The sequence below is a fragment of the Ranitomeya imitator genome, chromosome 1, assembly GCF_032444005.1.
Source record: "Ranitomeya imitator isolate aRanImi1 chromosome 1, aRanImi1.pri, whole genome shotgun sequence".
NCBI lineage: Eukaryota > Metazoa > Chordata > Amphibia > Anura > Dendrobatidae > Ranitomeya > Ranitomeya imitator.
In genome coordinates, this window is record NC_091282.1 from 382,766,643 (window position 1) to 382,788,355 (window position 21,713).

Below are 21,713 nucleotides of genomic sequence, written 5' to 3' on the forward strand. Positions count from 1 at the left end.
CCATATTTGCATTTTCAATAGTGCCAAATATCCATTCGAAATGTATCCACGCTACGGAGAGGATCACCACACCAGTATATCGGATTAACGATTGGACTTGACACTGGATCCATCTCCTCTGTTTTTGTCTTTTTGTTTTTTGTTCCCATTAGTTTAGCAGGCATTTTTCGTACACACTTTTTCTTCCTTTCTTCCTTTTTTCTTTTCTTTTTTTCTTTCTTGTTGTTTTTTTATTGTTTTTCACTTATTTTATTTATTGTATGCGCCCACTTTTTTCTATGCATAGTGTATTATATTTACATACCTGATTCATGTATGTCCTGTATTCTTGCGTATTGGGACACATCGTCGCTTAGTTACCTTGGGCGTCTGTGCGCCGCCAGACGCGCATGCGCCGTGGTGCCTTGGGTACGTCGGCATCTCCGAAGTCGTCCTTTCAGCTTCGGTGCAGGCCAGTGACGTCACAGGAAGTTTTTCCTTTGACCTGCACCGGAAGCTGGACGTACGGACGGGCTGTGCGGCTTCCCTTGCCCCACTCCGCATGCGCTCACAGGTGTGCGCACTTATTGAGCCCTATAAAGGGAATACATGTTCAGGTATATCCACACTGCCCCCCGAAGAAGCCCGCAACGCGAAACGCGCGTCGGGGCACCTTGTATGCACGGTGTATGCGCCATCGTCTTTTGCCATGGGTAAGTTCCGTCTCTAACCACTGCTGTCCTATGCACATTGCACTTTGGCACAAGCACTTTTTTTTAGGATAGGACGTATATTGCTCCACTTACCCATGTGTGGCCATATGCGGTGACTAAGATCTAGGCTCTAAATTAGACCTTTATATTTATTTGGGTATACACTGGCCATACGTTTTATTGTTATGGGTACAGGGCCTTTTTGCTAGCATTTTTCCATCTCACCTCTGACCCATTCTTTAGTGGCGATTTCTTGCAGCCATCGTGCATACTATTGTTTGCTCTTTTATCCCCTTACAGACACTCGTACTGTGTATTTTGGTATTTAGATTGGGCCACTGTGTGTTATTGTTTTTGTATGTAACGTGTATGTGAACAACGTAATAAAATTTGGTACTTTTTATTATTTTTGTGGTTGGCCCTGTGTCATTATGAGTCTTTAGCTCCCTCTTGTTCGATATAGGTATGATGCTCTCATTAGGAGCGACTCTTTTTGCGTAATGCAAATCTAGATGTTATGAGTATATCCGTAATGTCAGCTTTTGTTAATCATAAAATATTAACCTAGCCTAAGATGTACAAGTCCAAGTCTAGTCCTATGATAAAGTCACAAAGCTCAAGACACTGCCAACAAAGAAAAAGCAAACACTTTCATGATGAATATTTCTGATTTTTGTATATGACCTGAACACAAAGTGTGGGTGAAGTATACAGTGGGTACGGAAAGTGTTCAGACGCCTTTACATTTTTCACTCTTTGCTTTATAGCAGCCATTTGGTAAATTCATAAAAGTTCGTTTTTTTTCTCATTAATGTACACTCCATCTTGTCTTAAACAGAAATGTAGACATTTTTGCAAATTTATTAAAAAAGAAAAACTGAAATATCACATGGTCATAAGTATTCAGACCCTTTGCTCAGTATTGAGTAGAAGCACCTTTTGCACTAGTACAGCCATGAGCCTTCTTGGGAATGATGCAACAAGTTTTTCACACCTGGATTTGGGTATCCTCTGCCATTCTTCCTTGCAGATCCTCTCCAGTTCCATAGGGTTGGATGGTGAACGTTGGTGGACAGTCATTTTCCGGTCTCTCCAGAGATGCTCAATTGGGTTTAGGTCAGGGCTCTGGCTGGGCAAGTCAAGAATGGTCACAGAGTTGTTCTGAATCCACTCCATTGTAATTTTAGCTGTGTGCTTAGGGTCATTGTCTTGTTGGAAGATGAACCTAGAGCCAAGTCTGAGGTCCAGAGCAGTCTGGAAGAGGTTTTCATCAAGGATATCTCTGTACTTGGCCGCATTTATGTTTCCTTCAATGTAACCAGTCTTCCTGCCCCTGCAGCTGAAAAACACCCCCATAGCATGATGCTGCCACCACGTTTTACTGCTGGGATTGAATTGCGCAGGTAATGAGCAGTGCCCGGTGTTCTCCACACATACCGCTTAGAACTTTTTGGTGATAATTCTATCTTCGTCTCATTAGACCAGAGAATGTTATTTCCAATAGTCTGGGAGTCCTTCATGCGTTTTTTTTTTTAGCAAACTCTATGCGAGCTTTCATTTGTCTTGCACTGAGGAGAAGTTTTCGTCGGGCCACTCTGCCATAAAGGCCCTACTGGTGGAGGGCTGCAGTGATAGTTGACTTTGTGAAACTTTCTCCCATCTCCCTACTGCATCTGTGGAGATCAGCCACAGTGATCTTGGGGTTCTTCTTTACCTCTCTTACCAAGGCTCTTCTCCCACGATTGCTCAGTTTGGCTGGATGGCCAGGTCTAGTAAGACTTCTGGTGGTTCCGAACTTCTTCCATTTAAGGATTATGGAGGCCACTGTGCTTTTATGAACCTTGACTCCTGCAGAAATTCTTTTGTAACCTTGGCCAGATCTGTGCCTTGCCACAATTCTGTCTCTGAACTCCTTGGCTAGTTCCTTTGACCTCATGATTCTCATTTGGTCTGACATGCACTGCGTGTTGTGAGGTCTTATATAGACAGGTCTGTGCTTTTACAAATCAAGTTCTATCAGTTTACTTAAACACAGCTGGACTCCAATGAAAATGTAGAACCATCCGAAGGAGGATCACAAGGAAATGGATAGCATGTGACTTAAATATGAGTGTCTGAGCAAAGGGTCTGAATACTTATGACCATGTGATATTTCAGTTTTTTTATTTTTAAATTTGCAAACATTTCTACATTTCTGTTTTTTTTTTCAGTCAAGATGGGGTGCAGAGTGTACATTAATGAGAAATTTTTATTACTTTTTTGAATTTACCAAATGGCTGCAATGAAAAAGAGTAAAAAATGTAAAGAGGTCTGAATACTTTCCGTACTCACTGTATATCAAGAACTATAAAATAAAGCTTTTGTGTATAGTCTCATTACCCCTGGGAAAGCCATTTTGCATGGCGATATGTGTAAGGCCCCCTTCTTTTCATGTCTGTATGCAGTTCGCTTTTTAAGGGCCACATGCACACCCATTGTATTCAATGGTGGTGCGCACATGCCAGGTTTTTCACACCGACCATGTGTGAGTGTGAAAAACCCTCAGACATGTACGTTTTTTTATCAGCTGCATGGACAAAATGCAGTGGGAATGCAGCTTCAGTGACCGGCGTTAACCTCTATGACGTCACTGCTCTTCAATGAAGCTGCGCTCGCAGCACCTAGTTGTGTCCAGATTTTCAGCGTGAACAGTTGCATCATTGCACCGTTCATTTTGGAAACCACATGTCGCAGAGACGGATTACAGCATAGGACAGTATGGATTAACTCCATATCAACATGGGTTTATGAGAAATCACTCCTGTCAAACCAATCTAATCAGTTTTTATGAAGAGGTAAGCTATAGACTGGACCACGGTGAGTCATTGGACGTGGTATATCTCGATTTTTCCAAAGCGTTTGATACCGTGCCGCACAAGAGGTTGGTACACAAAATGAGAATGCTTGGTCTGGGGGAAAATGTGTGTAAATGGGTTAGTAACTGGCTTAGTGATAGAAAGCAGAGGGTGGTTATAAATGGTATAGTCTCTAACTGGGTCGCTGTGACCAGTGGGGTACCGCAGGGGTCAGTATTGGGACCTGTTCTCTTCAACATATTCATTAATGATCTGGTAGAAGGCTTACACAGTAAAATATCGATATTTGCAGATGATACAAAACTATGTAAAGCAGTTAATACAAGAGAAGATAGTATTCTGCTACAGATGGATCTGGATAAGTTGGAAACTTGGGCTGAAAGGTGGCAGATGAGGTTTAACAATGATAAATGTAAGGTTATACACATGGGAAGAGGGAATCAATATCACCATTACACACTGAACGGGAAACCACTGGGTAAATCTGACAGGGAGAAGGACTTGGGGATCCTAGTTAATGATAAACTTACCTGGAGCAGCCAGTGCCAGGCAGCAGCTGCCAAGGCAAACAGGATCATGGGGTGCATTAAAAGAGGTCTGGATACACATGATGAGAGCATTATACTGCCTCTGTACAAATCCCTAGTTAGACCGCACATGGAGTACTGTGTCCAGTTTTGGGCACCGGTGCTCAGAAAGGATATAATGGAACTAGAGAGAGTACAAAGGAGGGCAACAAAATTAATAAAGGGGATGGGAGAACTACAATACCCAGATAGATTAGCGAAATTAGGATTATTTAGTCTAGAAAAAAGACGACTGAGGGGCGATCTAATAACCATGTATAAGTATATAAGGGGACAATACAAATATCTCGCTGAGGATCTGTTTATACCAAGGAAGGTGACGGGCACAAGGGGGCATTCTTTGCGTCTGGAGGAGAGAAGGTTTTTCCACCAACATAGAAGAGGATTCTTTACTGTTAGGGCAGTGAGAATCTGGAATTGCTTGCCTGAGGAGGTGGTGATGGCGAACTCAGTCGAGGGGTTCAAGAGAGGCCTGGATGTCTTCCTGGAGCAGAACAATATTGTATCATACAATTATTAGGTTCTGTAGAAGGACGTAGATCTGGGTATTTATTATGATGGAATATAGGCTGAACTGGATGGACAAATGTCTTTTTTCGGCCTTACTAACTATGTTACTATGATTATATTCACGTCTGACAGGTGAGGCATATGGATATTTGTTTTATTTTTACAGGGGACATGGGCTTCAATGGATTACGCATTAAGATGAGTATAACTATGTTTTTTATTTTTAAATAAATGTGTAAAACGATGTTTTTTTTTGTTATTTTAAATAAAGGATTTTATTCTTGCTATGTGTTTATTTCCAAACTGACTGTGGGGTTAATAATGGGAGTGTCTTCTAGACGCCTCTCCATTACTACACACTTGGCTTGATATCAGCTGCCAATACCAAGCTCACATCAACCAGGGTGGATAAAAATCAATGTTTGTTTTTTTAAAAATCTAAAAAAAAAATCGGATTTTTTTTATTTAAATCGGATTTTTTTCAATAAACTGCTTTTTGAGGAAAACATTTTACCTGGTTCTTCCATCATGAGATAAAGCCGAGTTGTTTAACTCAGTAGAATAAAGGCTGTATATGTGTAACATTCACAATGCCATGCTCTTCCAGAGGTTTCTGTAGGATTAGTGGGCAGTTTCTCTCCTATATTATCACAGACGCTCGCTTTACTTACGCAGTTCTCAAAACTGAATTTGACTCCGCAGAGGTCCCAGCCTCTGCTTCACGGCAAAAATGTTACAACATGAACAGAGTTGAGAAAAAGACCTTAATCCTATTGTTCTACAAACCTATGAATACAGAATCAACCCCTTCAGTGCCAAGTCCAAGAAGTTAGACAATATGTTTCTGATTGTTTGGAGTGGAATAGATCTACACAACACAAGAAGAATGTGAATCTAAGTGTGAGGAGGAGGAAGGGCAAGCAGACAAGAAAATGAAAGTGAAACTTTGAGCACAATACTGCAGCATAGCCACAGACAGACAAGTCTGGGTCTGTTTGTGTGTACGATCTGAGGTTTATTACATTCTTTCCTTATAATGGCAGCAGGCCGTAAAAGAGACCCAGTTTGGGAATATTTTAATGAAGCTCCTTCGCCTATCGGTAAGGTAGACATGCGTGCAAAATGCAAACGATGCAACAAAGAGATGCAAGGCCTGGTGGCGCGAATGAGGCAACATCATGAGAAGTGCGGTGATGAAGATGACCAAAGAAACTTCTGAACAGGCAGGATCTTCAGGTTGGTAAACATTTTTATTGAATCCTACTTCTAAAGACTGAACTGTCATGTGTGAGAAAAATTATATTTCTTATTATTACTGCATGTTACTGTCATTTGGTACAGTTATGAAGAAAAACAAATATTCCTTTTGGGGCAGGGGCAGTGATGTGTTGTGTACAATAAGCAGAAATTGTATAAACAATAAAAGAACAGCATTGACTTTTTTTGTTTAGGGGAATTCATGGATTCTGGAAACTATCCACCACCAAGATCACCATCATCCTGTTCTACAGTAAGGGTTAATGACATACCCTTACTCCATGTGGGGAGTGTGTATAGAATCGCGGCCTGTTGAAATGTAAATAGATGTGGTGAAATACAGGCCTCTACTGAATCCATCCTATCACCTATTTCCACATTTCTAGAGAGAATCCTTACACCCATTATCCAATCAACCCCATCATTTCTCTTAGACACAGGAGCATTTCTGAATAAGATTCTGACAATAGGCACCGTACCACCACATACCATCTTAGTTACATGAAGATGGCATGAAGTGAAATTGCTTCCCTCTGGAGGCCTTTTGATTGGCGGTAGGTACCACTAACGGAGATGTATGCGTATGCACGGGAGAGTCATCCTTATAACAATGATGAATAATTATCTCATTTTGCACTATGATGCTTAAGGGTGAGTGTTTACTGGATGGAATTATGATCCTTATGAATTATATTATATTCCATTGAAGTAGTTTGTACTATGTTGACCTTAGCTCACAATGTTATGTGAGCCCTGATTGGCTCAGCTCATGGAGTAATGTGATTTGTTGACCTTCGGAGGACATCAGATACTAACTTTTGAAAGGTCTGGTAGCCTTCGTGTTCGTGCATTATAGCCTCAATCCCCTGATGATGCCAGTCCATCTGGTGAAACATGGGGAGGTTTAGGAGCAAGTTTTAATAGCACTAGTCAGTATATTTATGGGGTGTACCTAATAATAAGATATAGGTAGCCGCCGAACCATGTTATCCTAACCCTTAAAAAAGAGATAAAGTTTACTAGGACAGTGAGCACATTGAGGAAGTTAGTCTAATGAATAGCACGTTGGTGTCTAAAGAAATATACACTCACTAATGCGGATTTTAAGAATTTGCCTTTAATAGTATAATTAAAAGTACAATGTTATGGTCTTTAGTTAAGACTTATTTGTCTTAGGCAATCTGTGATTAAAGTGTGTCAATATACTCTCCTACTGCTGCTCTTTCTGGTGTCCAACGCCGGTTTTCTGCTCTTCCGAAAAACATCACCACTCTGCATATTTCTCTAGGCCATGCTGTGCTCTGCGTGACCCAGAAGTGAGTTTTACAATTTAAGTATATGGAGCATCCGAACGAGGCTCCATAGGCTTTCACTGTAAAAGAGACTTCTGGCTCATGCATAAATCGAGCCGACTAGTCTCATATGCAGTGACGTCATTCAGAAGGGCCGAAGTCCGGTGCTGGACACTGGAGAGAGTGTGAAGGAACAAATTAAGAAGGATTCTCCATTTTGTGCTTTTCGACTCCATTTTGTGGTTTTGATATAAATTTTGTTACTAGGCTAAAGTTTACAATTGTTATGAGACCTTGATTGTTGCAATCTGGACAGGACATGAGACTGAGGGTGTATTGCTCTACGAGACTGACGTACAGACTGTTCCTGCATTCTTATAGGTTAAGAACTGTGAGCTTGTTCTTATGCTTATTCTTCACACTACATTACATGCACATACACACACATTTAATCAATAAAAAAGTTAGTGGGAGTGCTACTTTGATTAGTAAATGCAATGTTTTTTTCTAGGGAGGTAAACAAGAAGAAGCTGCTCACACTGCTGTCCATCTTGCCTTTCTAATTTAATAGTGGAGAATACCAGTTGTGCAGAGTTAGATAAGAAAAAGCTACTCACACTGCTGTCCACCCTGTCTTTCTTGATCAAATACTAGAGATAACAAAAGTGCATAAGAAGAGGCTGCTCATACTGCTGTCCACAAAGTCTTTCTGATTTATTACTGGAGAATACCTGGGGTGCTGAGGTAAGACAAGGTTGTTCACATTGCAGTCCAACCTGCCTTTTTGGTCCAATACTAGAAAACAGTAGTGGTGCTAAAGTGAGAATAGGCTGCTTCAACTGCTGTGTTCCATGCTTTTCTAATACAATGCTGGAAAATACCAACGTTGTTGAGGTTAGATGATATTGTTTACAATGCTGTCCACCCTGTCTTTTGTTAGCTAATATTGCAGATACCAGGGTGCTAAAGTAAAGAGGCAACTCGCACTGCTGTGTACACAGTTTTTCTAATTTAACATTGGAGATACCTGTGGTGCTGAAGTAAAAAGAGGCTGCTCACGTGGCTCAGTATTTCTGATCTAATACTTGAGAAAACTAGGGGTTCTAAGATAAGAAGAGGCTGTTCACACTTCCATGCCTTTCTAATGTACAACTGAAGAATATCAGGAGTGTTGAGGTCAGCAGATGCTGCTCACACTGCTGTCCAGCTGGTCTTCTCCATCTAATACACATAGCTGTCCACTGTCTATTTCTGATCTAATACTAGAGTTACTAGGGGTGCTGAAATAAGGAGCTGTGCGCACACTGCTGTCAACCCTCTCTTTCTGATCGATTACTGGACATACCAGGAGTGCTGAAATAGCAAAAGACTACTCTCACTGTTGAACACCCTGTCTTTCTCATCTAATACTGGATATATCAGGTATGCTAAGGTAAGAGGCTGCTCACACTGCTGTCAACCCTGTCTCTGTAAGCAGGTTGCGTAATGCAGTGACAGACTGGAGGCAGAGCAAGGGTTAACAATTTTAACCATTTTCATTAACGGGTTAACTCCTCGCAGGGAGATGAAGGGTTAAAACAAGGAAACAAACAGTTCTATTGCAGAGGATATGCAGAGTTAATATATAAGGTAATGGCAGTTCTTTTGTACACTAATCGTGTCAGAAGTTCCTCAGGCTGCAGAGAACATAGGCAGCATCAATAATAAAAAGTTGATCGCACTTGTCAAACACTATGGTTGACAAGTGTGACCAGCATGTCAATCAGTTTTCCAAGCCATGCTACAGATCGCTTGGAAAACGCTAGCATTCAGCAAACTAATTACGCTTGCAAAACGCTAGTGTTTAGCGGGAATACGCATGCCAATTCCGCATGCGATATACCCACGGCAGGAGTTGCAGAATTGCCATGGAAATTTCAGCGGCAATTCTGCAACGTGTGCACTTAGCCTAATAGTGGAGGAGAACCTCAGCAGATGACAGCACGGTTACTGAAGATAATCTCTATATAAAGACCAACATGGCTATTACCGCCATATGGTCAGTGGTAGATACCAGCCCTACAGAACATATAAGAGATCACAGCACAGTTATAGATGGTGACTTACAGCTGACATTCTTTCTGATGGAGTTGTTCACGTTTCCCGTTTTTTTTCATCTGGCCCAGACCGACATGACAACTTCTTCCAGCCACGACTCGTCTGCATAGAATACAACAAAGACACATTTCACTTGTCATATTCCAGCCATCACAATCTACCTCCAACCTGCAGAAACTCCTCATCCTGCTGATATCCCAATGCTGAGCCGCTGCTGCCGAATGTGACCCTATTACTGCACCTGCTGTGTGGTTCTCTGTGCCTTCTAAATTCTAAAGCAACTCTCTAGAATATAGTAATGCCGGGTGCAAGTGCCCTAGAAAACAGGGCCCATATTTTGCCCCCTAGAAAGTAATATTGCCCTGTGTGCCCCTTTGATAGTCACAGTAACCCAAGTTCCTCTATAACAATAAGTGCCCACTTTACATTTAATAATGTCCCTAGTCTCCCCCTCTCCCCCTGTACAGTTCCCCTACACAGTATGATGATCTCTTATAGAAAGTATAATGCCCCCTCACTGTATAGAACCACCCACACAGTATACTGACCCCTTAGTAGCCCCCAAACTGTTTGATGGCTCCAACACTGTATGATGGCCTTTCTCACTGTAATGCCCACACTGTATGATAGCCCCCTCACTGTAATCTCCACACTGTATGATGCCCCCCTAGACAGCCTCCGTATAGTATATTGCACCAGATAGTCCTAAATGTAGTATAATGCACTCCTCATAAGCCTCCATATAGTATAATGCACTCCCCATAAGCCTCCATATAGTATAATGCACTTCCCATAGGCCTACTATAGGCCTCTCTAATTCCCTTAACTTCTGGCTATTACAGAAACCTGGATCCAGCATTCAGACACCAGCGCCGCTGCCGCGCTGTCGTTTGGTGGGCTGAAATCTTCACATACCGCCAGACCTGAGAACAGACGGGGTGGAGGTGTTGGTTTGCTCCTTTCATCACAATGTGCTTTCCAAGTCATCCCCCCAGTTCCCTCACTTACATTTCCTTCCTTTGAAGTCCACGCCGTCAGACTCTAAGCCCTTCTCATTGCGAGTGGCAGTTGTTTATCGCTTATCGCCCTCGAGGCTCCTCCCGCCAGTTTCTAGACCACTTTGCCACCTGGCTTACTCACTTTCTATCCTATGACATCCCCATCCTCATCATGGGAGACTTTAACATCCCCATCAATGATCCCCTCTCCCAATCTGCCTCTCATCTTCTTTCTGTAAATTCTTCAGTCAGCCTCTCAGTTTACCAATTCTCCTACGCATGAGGACGGGAATAATCTGGACCTGTTTTTTTCCTGTTCCAGCTCACGGCACGACTTTACTAACTCCCCTCTCCCGCTCTCGGACCACAACCTTCTTTTCATTTCTGTCAAGAATTGTCTCCTCACCTGGGACACCCCCACTTACCACACTTATCGGAATACACGTACCATTAATACCCAGCAGCTTATGAGCAATCTCCACACGTCTTTAGCCCTCATCTCCTCCCTCTCCTGTTCAGACTTAGCTTTGTCACACTTCAATAATACACTGAAGAATGCCCTAGATGAAGCAGCACCTTCTACACGCAGAAAAAGACCTGACACAGACAACGGAAGCCCTGGCACACAATGCAAACACGCTTTCTTCAGCGTTGCTCAAGGTGTGCAGAGTGGAGAAAAATCGCTCTTAGCAGAAGACTTCATCCACTATAAGTTCATGCTCAAAAACTATAACTCCGCCCTTCATCTGGCCAAACAATCCTACTTCACCACACTTATCACCTCACTATCCAACAACCCAAAACGACTTTTTGAAACCTTAAACTCCCTCCTGAAACCTAAAGTACAGGCCCCCATCACCAACCTCAGCGGTGAGGGTCTGGCCACTTATTTTATAGAAAAAATCAACCACATCCATCAGGATATCTCAGCCCAATCTCCTCAGTGCCTGGATTCCCTTCCCTTTCGCACCTCAAGCTCACTAGACATCTTTGAGCCTGTTTCAGAAGAAGAAGTTTCCAAGCTCCTTGCTTCTGCTCGGCCTACAACCTGCAATAGTGACCCCATTCCTTCACATCTCCTGCAGTCTCTCTCACCAGTGGTCACCACTCACCTGACTAAAATATTTAACCTCTCTCTTTCTTCAGGTATCTTCACCTCCTCATTTAAACATGCAATCATAACCCCTTTACTTAAAAAGCCATCCTTGGACCAGAACTGCACTGCTAACTACAGATCTGTCTCTAACCTTTCCTTCATCTCTAAACTCATGGAACGCTTGGTCCACTCCCGTCTAATCCGCTATCTCTCAGATAACTCTCTTCTCGACCCCTTACAATCTGGTTTCCATTCTTTAAACTCCACTGAAACTGCCCTCACCAAAGTCTCTAATGATCTAATAACAGCTAAATTCAAAGGTCATTGCTCCCTGCTGATTCTCCTGGATCTCTCTGCCGCATTTGACACTGTGGATCACCAGCGCCTCCTCACTATGCTCCGCTCTATATGCCTCAAGGACATAGCCCTCTCCTGGTTCTCCTCCTCTCTGACAGCTCCTTCACTGTATCTTTTGCAGGCTCCTCTTCCTCTCCTCGTCCCCTTACTATCTGGGATCCGCAGGGCTCAGTCCTAGGCCCCCTCCTCTTCTCTCTATACACTGCCCCTATTGGACAAACAATTAGCAGATTTGGGTTCCAGTATCATCTCTATGCTGACAACACCCAATTATGCACTTCTTCCCCTGACATCACCCCTAACCTAATTCAAAATACCAAGGATTGTCTGTCTGCTGTCTCTAACATGTCCTCCCTCTATCTGAAACTAAATCTCTTCAAAACTGAACTTCTTGTGTTTCTCCCCTCTACTAACCTCACTCTACCTAACTTAGAAATTACCCTGGAGGGTTCAACCATAACTCCCAAGCAGCATTTCCGCTGTCTTGGGGTCATATTCTACACCGAACTTTCCTTTACTCCCTATATCCAATCACTCACTCGCTCTTGTCACCTGCATCTTAAAAACATCTCCAGAATCCGACCTTTTCTCACCCTTGAAACTGCTAAGACTCTTACTGTCGCTCCTATTCATTCTCATCTGAACTACTGCAACTCTCTTCTGATCAGTCTCCCTCTTAGCAAACTTTCTCCTCTCCAATCCATCTTGAATGCGGCAGCCAGGGTCATATTTCTTTCCAGCCACTTCACCAATGCCTCCATCTTGTGCCAGTCATTACACTGGCCACCCCATTCGCTACAGGGTCTAGTATAAACTCATCTCTCTCACCCACAAAGCTCTCCACAGTGCCGCACCGCCTTATATCTCATCTCTGTCTATCGCCCTACAAGTGCCCTCCATTCTACAAATGACCAAGACTAACATCCTCCGTAATCTGAACCTCGCACCTCTGTCTCCAAGACTTCTCTCGTGCTGCGCCAGCTCTCTGGAATGCTTCCTCAGACGATCAGACTGATACTTAGCCCCGACCTATTCAAGCGCGCTTTGAAAACCCATCTGTTCAAACAAGCCTACCACATCAACTACTCAGTAAACTAACTTTGCCTTGTTCCCTTCTTCCAAATATTATTCTGAATCTGCACCCTACTATTCATCTGTCTCCTCACCCTCCATGCACACAATAACTACACTTGATACTTGACTATTGCACTTAAACACACGGGCTCATGACCAGATCATGCAGCTTTATATGAAAATCCCTATTTATTATAATTGCCAGACCTGAAATAACAAGCACTTGTGTCCCCGCATTTCCTTGTAGATTGTAAGCTTGCGAGCAGGGACCTCACTCCTAATGTCACGGTTTAAATTGTCTTAACTTGCATTGAATTTATTGTCTGTACATGTCCCCACTTAATTGTAAAGTGCTGCGGAATATGTTGGCACTATATAAATAAAAATTATTATTATTACTATATATTGCAGCGGTCCCCAATCTTTTTGACCTTGAGAGCCACATTCAGCACTGAGAGAGGGTCGCAAGCCACATTAAGCTCTGAGAGGTGGTCACGAGCAGCATTCTGCTTCTGTTCCCCTCAAAGACGTGTCAATCAAAGCCACCATTACGGGTATAATGATAACCGAAGCTTTCCCACAGAAATTACTCCAAAGCAGTACACTGAAATCCAGGGGTTCCCACAATGCCCCCATTCAGTTTTATCCCAATAAAGGACTCCTAACACGCTGTTGCATCCAGCTTCAAGAACCTCCTCTAATAGGTAGTATCATCCTCCAGTGTACCATACCCAAAACATCTCTAAACCCCTAAGACCAGTATATGTGCATCCATATCTGATCTTCTGTGCTGGGCTACTCAAAAATTGACAATTTTGAGATGTACTCTTCATACCTGTTTGCTAGACCTGGAGCTAATGCACCAAGCTGGCAGACAGTCGCGAGTCACAATTCCTGGGACCGCGAGCCACATGTGGCTCCCGAGCTACAGGTTGGGGACCCCTGATATATTGTATAATGCCCCCCCATAGGCAGACTCTATAGCACAAGGCAGCCCCCATAGGCAAACTCTATATTGTATAATGCATCCCCCATAGGCAGACTCTATAGAACAAGGCAGCCCCCATAGGCAGACCCTGTAGTATAAGGCAGCACCCCATAGGCCGACCCTGTAAGATAAGGCAGCACCCCTATAGGCAGAGCCTGTAGTATAAGGCAGCCCCCATAAAAAATAAATACTCACCTCTCTTCCTCCGCAGCTCTGAGCACCTGCTCATCTCCTGACAGCAGGCGCCGGTTAGTGACATCATCGCGCCCTGTCAGTGTCTGCATCGGTGATGTCAGACACTGACAGGGGGATGATGGGAGGAGTGTAGCGCTCCTTCTCCCTTCAATGCGATTAGTTGTATTGGCTAAATGCCGGTACAGCTGACCTTGCGATGACGGGTGGGGGGGGGGCCCACTGCTGGCACCGCCCTCTTGCCTGCTCAGGGGCCCCATAGCAGCCGGGCGGCAGAGCAGGGAGATCGATCGCAGAATGTAGCTGTATCGGTGCACAGCCATAGCGTAGCTCCGGGTGGGCTCCCTCAGAACGCGGGGCCCTGGGCGACCGCCCCCTCAGCAGCTGCGTTACTGGCCTGTGACATGAAACTGTTCTATAAAACCTCACATTTGTAGCAGAGTTTGACTTTTCTTCAACCAGTTTTAAGCCACCCACAAAGCTGTTTCTGTTTCAGTTAATGACTGGTTCAATCTATTCATGAATGTGGTGATCATTATCACCTGTTTGACACATTGGATACTCATGTACTTAATAATTTTAATTCCTCACTTTGTCTATAAAAATTAATGTTGCTTTGAAGGCAAAGGGTGTTCACACCAAGTATTGATTCAATTTAGATTACCGTTTTGTTTGTTCACTTTTGCGAATTGATAAAAACAAACTTCTATTTTTAACACATAACTACTTTGCAGCTTTTTCCCTACACCTGTCTAAAAAATGTTCACAGTACTTTATGTATATACATATATAATATATATATATATATATATATATATATATATATATGTATATATATATATATATATATATACACACACACACATATATACACACACATATATATATATATATATATATATATATATATATATATATATATATATATATAATGTTTTGGATTATATATATATACTAGCTGAAGAGCCCGGCGTTGCCTGGGCATAGTAAATATCTGTGGTTAGTTATAGCACCTCACTTCTCTTATTTTCCCATCACGCCTCTCATTTTCCCAATCACATCTTTCATTTTCCCCCTCACACCTCTCATTTTCTCCCTCACTCCTCTCATTCCCCCCTAACACTTGTCATTTCAACCTCACATCTGTCATTTTTTGATCACTCCGCTATTTTTTCTCACTCCTCTCATTTTGCACTCACACCTTTTCATTTTCACCTCACACCTCTCATTTTCACCTCATCACCTCAGTATATACATGTTTGTCATCTCCCTTATATATAGTATACATCTGTATGTCATCTCCCCTATATAGCATATACCTGTATGTCATCTCCCCTGTATATATTATATACCTGCTGTTTGTCATTTCCCCTATATATAGTATATACCTGAATGTCATCTCCTTCTATATATAGTATATACCTGTATGTCATCTCCTCCTGTATATAGTATATAAGTGTGTCATCTCCCCTGTATATAGTATATATCTGTGTGTCATCTCCTCCTGTATATAGTATATACCTGCATGTCATCTTCTATATATAGCATATAACTGTATGTCATCTCCTCCTGTATATAGTATATACCTGCATGTCATCTTCTATATATAGCATATACCTGTATGTCATCTCCTCCTGTATATAGTATATACCTGTAGGTCATCTGCTCCTGTATATAGTATATACCTGTGTGTCATCTCCTCCTGTATATACCTGTATGTCATCTCCTCCTGTATATATATGTACCTGTATGTCATCTCCTCCTCTATATAGTATATACCTGTGTGTCATCTCTCCTGTATAGTATATATCTGTGTGTCATCTCCCCTGTATATAGTATATATCTGTGTGTCATCTCTCCTGTATATAGTATATATCTGTGTGTCATCTCCTCCTGTATTAGACCTCGTTCACACGTTATTTGCTCAGTATTTTTACCTCAGTATTTGTAAGCTAAATTGGCAGCCTGATAAATCCCCAGCCAACAGGAAGCCCTCCCCCTGGCAGTATATATTAGCTCACACATACACATAATAGACAGGTCATGTGACTGACAGCTGCCGTATTTCCTATATGGTACATTTGTTGTAGTTTGTCTGCTTATTAATCAGATTTTTATTTTTGAAGGATAATACCAGACTTGTGTGTGTTTTAGGGCGAGTTTCGTTTGTCAAGTTGTGTGTGTTGAGTTGCGTGTGGTGACATGCATGTAGCGTCTTTTGTGAGATGGGTTTTGTGTGGCAACATGCGTGTAGCTACTTTTTGTGTGTCGACACGTGACAGGTTAGTGTAGCAAGTTGTGTGCAGCAAGTTTTGCGCATGGCGAGTTTTGCGCGTGGCGAGTTTTATGTGTGGTGCCTTTTGAGTATGTGCAAGTTTTGTGTGAGGCAACTTTTGCATGTGTTGCAACTTTTGTGCATGTGGCAATTTTTCCGCGTGTGCAAGTTTTGCGTGTGGCGAGTTTTCCATGAGGTAAGTTTTGCACTTCTGGCGAGTGTTGCAAGAGCCTAGTTTTTGCATGTGGCGAGTTCTGCGTGTGGCGAGTTTTGAGCGGCGACTTTTGTGTTTCGACTTTTATGTGGCGAGGTTGGTGTATTTGTGGTGAAATGTGTGCTGAGGGTAATATGTGTTCAAGCACGTGTGTTGTGAATTCTGTGGCTGAATTCACTCCGGTGGTCACAAGTGGTACTGCAGCTTCTGAGCTTCCTCCCTCAGGTGTTCTGGTGAGCTCGTTGGCTGCTTTGTTATTTGACTCCACCTGATTCTGTCTTCCTTGCTCCTTGTCAATGTTCCAGTGTTGGACCTGAGCTTCTGGATCTTTCCTGTGGCCTGCTGCTCTGCTTAGATAAGTGCTTCTTTGCTTTTGTTGCTACTTTTTCTGTCCAGCTTGTCTATTCGTTTTTGCTGGAAGCTCTGAGACGCAAAGGGTGCACCGCCGTGCCGTTAGTTCGGCACGGTGGGTCTTTTTGCCCCCTTTGCGTGGTTTTTTGCTTTAGGGTTTTTTGTAGACTGCAAAGTTCTCTTTGCTATCCTCGCTCTATCTAGAATATCGGGCCTCACTTTGCTGAATCTATTTCATCCCTACGTTTGTCTTTTCATCTTGCTAACAGTCATTATATGTGGGGGGCTGCCTTTTCCTTTGGGGTATTTCTCTGAGGCAAGTCAGGCTTGTTTTTCTATCTTCAGGCTAGTCAGCTCCTCAGGCTGTGCCGAGTTGCATAGGTAGTGACAGGCGCAATCCACAGCTGCCTTTAGTTGTGTTTAGGATAGGTTCAGGTATTGCGGTCTACAGAGATTCCACGTCTCAGAGCTCGTTCTATTGTTTTTGGGTTATTGTCAGATCACTGTATGTGCTCTGATTGCTGGCACACTGTGTCACTGGATTGCCTACATAACACACGTGGTAGTGTGTGGCGCATTTTGTGTGTGTGTTCATATCCCCGTGTGTGGTGAGTATCCCATGTCGGTGCCCCACCTTAGCAACTGTATGGTATATACTCTTTGGCGCCATCGCTCTCATTCTTTAAGTCCCCCTTGTTCACATCTGGCAGCTGTCAATTTGCCTCCTACACTTTCCCTTTCATTTTTTCCCATTATGTAGATAGGGGCAAAATTGTTTGCTGAATTGGAAAGCACGGGGTTAAAATTTCACCTCACAACATAGCCTATGACGCTCTCAGGGTCCAGACGTATGACTGTGCAAAATTTTGTGGCTGTAGCTGCAACGCCTCCAACACTTTTCCTTTCACTTTTTTGCCCATTATGTAGATAGGGGCAAAATTGTTTGGTGAATTGGAATGCGCGGGGTTAAAATTTCGCCTCACAACATAGCGTATGACGCTCTCGGGGTCCAGACGTGTGACTGTGCAAAATTTTGTGGCTGTAGCTGCGACGGTGCAGATGCCAATCATACACACACACACATTCAGCTTTATATATTAGATTATATATATATATATATATATATATATTATATATAATGTTTTGGAATATATATATATATATATATATATATATATATATATATATATATATATATATATATATATATATATTCCAAAACATTATATATAATATATATATATATATATTAGATGGCAGCCCGATTCTAAAGAATCGGGAGTCTAGAATCCATATATACTTGAAATTCGGCAGGAGCTTGAAGAGCAACGTCACTGGGCCCGCCTCCACGCAGTAGAAACTTGCTGTGAGGTAAAAATTCAAAAATCACACCAAAATGGCGGGCGGAGTGTGTCACAGTACGGCACGTTTCTGATTGGTCGCTCGCAGCAGGCGGCAACCAATCAGACACTGGACACTGTTGACGTCACTTATCTCCGGACATTAGCTCCGGACATTAGCTCCGGACATTAGCTCCGCACATTAGCTCCGGATATTAGCTCCGGACAAAGCCACGGAAGTTGGCACAAATTGCAGGAAGTAGTATTCTAGGCAATTAATCTCCGGACATTAGCTCCGGACATTAGCTCCGGACATTAGCTCCGGACAAAGCCACGGAAGTTGGCACAAATTGCAGGAAGTAGTATTCTAGGCAATTATATATTAGACTAGATGGCAGCCCGATTCTAAAGAATCGGGAGTCTAGAATCCATATATACTTGAAATTCGGCAGGAGCTTGAAGAGAACGTCACTGGGCCCGCCTCCACGCAGTAGAAACTTGCTGTGAGGTAAAAATTCAAAAATCACACCAAAATGGCGGGCGGAGTGTGTCACAGTACGGCACGTTTCTGATTGGTCGCTCGCAGCAGGCGGCAACCAATCAGACACTGGACACTGTTGACGTCACTTATCTCCGGACATTAGCTCCGGACATTAGCTCCGGACAGGAAGTTGGCACAAATTGCAGGAAGTAGTATTCTAGGCAATTAATATATATATATATATATATATATATATATATATATATATATATATATATTGTTTTGGATTTATGGAAACCAGGATGAATAGACATGTGAATGATATGCAAATAATGGAAAGACAAGCTAAATTTTGAACACATCCCAATATAGTCAATATCGAGTATAAACGTCAAGCGCAAAAATACATACATGCTACCGTGGCCTGCAGCGCTTCCGAACTAGTCTCCCATCAAGCACATTTGGGACGCCATTCACCGATAACTGCAAAGTAAGCTGCCAGCAGAGGATCATGATGACTTGTGTGCACAAGTGCATTCAGCATGGCAGACCGTTCCTCAGACAATCATTAATAACTGCACTGATAGAATGCAAGGCATGTAAGTGTGCGTATATTTGCGCATGGTGATCATACTCAGCACTGGATATAGATGTTTTGAAAATGTTGTTTCCATTTTTGTCATCATTTGCATACCATTAACATGTTTATTCCATGACTTTTCCCCCTCGGTGTTGCAATTTCAATATTAAAGAGTGTATATACACACAATTTTTCTCTCCAACTGAACTCCTCAGTTAAACCAGCACAGTCTGGAATCCTATCCTCATTCTATACAGCAGGTCAGCTTAAAGGGAACCTGTCACCTGAATTTGGTGGGACTGGTTTTGGGTCATATGGGCGGAGTATTCGGGTGTTTGATACACCCTTTCCTTACTCGCTGGCTGCATGCTGGCTGCAATATTGGATTGAAGTTCATTCTCTGTCCTCCGTAGTACATGCCTGCACAAGGCAAGATTGCTTTGCGCAGGCATGTACTACGGAGGACATAGAATGAACTTCAATCCAATATTGCAGCCAGCATGCAGCCAGCGAGTAAGGAAAGGGTGTATCAAACACCCGAAAACTCCGCCCATATGACCCAAAACCAGTCCCGCCAAATTCAGGTGACAGAGTCCCTTTAAGTCAGAGGAAACAGAAAAAAAGCACAGTGTCTGCTTTAAAATTTTATAACTTCCCAGAGATTCTAGAATTTCTATAGCTAATTTTGTTACATTCTCAAGGGACAGGAAACAAAATTAACAGAAAACCATATAAAATAGAATTTACCAGACCATCACACTTTAATTACTCTCACAAACCAAAAATAATGCCGTGACTATCAGGTTTCCTCTCCAAGAAAGAGCAGGGGTCACCCTGACAGTCCATTTACACCATGCACAGAGATACTGCTTCTGATAAATGGCACACTTATAGTCTCTCTTACGACTATTGGGGTACATTTATTTGGCCGTAGCACCACAATGCTTTAAACTTTAATCAGAAGTGCATGTCTCATGTTCCCACATAGTAATACTAATCACCCAACACCATATGGTTCATGTACAGGCCATTAATACAACACACTACTTTCTTGTTCACATTGGATCTCTGGACGAACAAAGGAGTTGAAATATGGGTTATGTTTTACAAACACAGCTGCAATGAGAGATTCCAGGGAGAGCACGGTGACTGACTTTCCGCCACATATAATATTGTACACATTCTGCCCTTTGAAATCAAACAGTAATGAGCCGCTGGTGCTGCTTTATGATTCTGAAGCAAGGAGTACAACAGTAAAAACGCAAAAGTAGAATAGATGCGCTTATCAACCAGTTACCAAAATATAAGGTCATGAAATACATTTTACTAAATATATGGTGATTGTGAATTCATGAAAAAATATATATTTTTTAAACAATTAGACCTTGCTCTAAAATAATAAAACACAGTATATTTAGCTTACTGATACCCTGCCAGTGATTGGCTGAAGTGGTGCAACAGCTCTTTTCCAATCTTGTGACCTCTGCAGCCAGTCACTGGCTGCAGTGGGGATATGTCGGCCACTCCTGTGGCCAATGATTGGCTAGATCGGTTGCATGCTCGTTGGATAGTAGCATGTTGTATGGGGCACCAGGGAGTGGTGGTAGAGGAGCGGAGGGTGGACGGAAAGGTATTTTTTACGGAGCATGTTGGGTGTTTTCTTTTTTTAAATGTTTTCAGCGGTGCTCTAATTAGCACTCAACTTTAATTACTGATCAAACAAGAACACTTTCATCCTAAACATGTGATATTTATGTACAAATCTGTAAAATCATTAAGGGAACATTTTGAAATGATGACGTGTTTTGAGACTCGAGCACTTACCAAGTATGAATCTTTTAACATCTGTTCCATTTCTGTGAATGATTTGCTTTGGAGAGCGATTAATCTTTGAAATAGATCCAGCACTGCTTTTTCCAGGCTCGGCAAATGGCGAAGCCACAAGCTAAGTACTGCTGATTCACTTAGCGCGATCTTCTTCCTTCATTTGTAAGGAAAATACAAACCAATTTAAAGGTAATCATTTCTTATGAGAAGCAGCGCCACAAATGGAGAAAGACGCTTCCTGTCAGAATACTTCCAGCCTCTTACGGTTTGTACGCTCTGTGACATCAGAGACCCGTCTCCTGGGATTCTGGATATTACATCTTTTTCTCACAGAGATGGAGTCACGACGAGAATCCAAAAATAGGGATTTTTGTGTTACTTGTCGTAAAATCCTTTTCTCCGAGACGCTCATTGGGGGACACAGGACTGTGGATGTATGCATCTACTGCCAGGAAGCTGACACTAAGTAAACGTGAAAAAAAGTTAGCTCCTCCTCCATCGTATACACCTTGACACTGGCTACCGGAGAATCCAGTTTGGTGCAAAAGTAGTAGGAGAACAAAACACGAGAAATAATATAACAGCATAAATACAGAAAACCTTTGTCTAGAAAAAGTCTGACTGACTGATAAAATCAGATATAGCAAAAG

General features: G+C 42.4%; 1 protein-coding gene across 1 annotated transcript in view; it reads right to left on the reverse strand.

Annotated features, from left to right (window-relative positions):
• Positions 1-21,713, reverse strand: part of FANCC (FA complementation group C) — a 399,194-nt gene that overhangs the window by 123,263 nt on the left and 254,218 nt on the right. Inside the window, exon 8 of the mRNA XM_069762014.1 lies at positions 21,061-21,217. Within this exon, the coding sequence (XP_069618115.1) occupies positions 21,061-21,217 (157 nt within the window). The remainder of the gene's footprint in view (positions 1-21,060; positions 21,218-21,713) is intronic.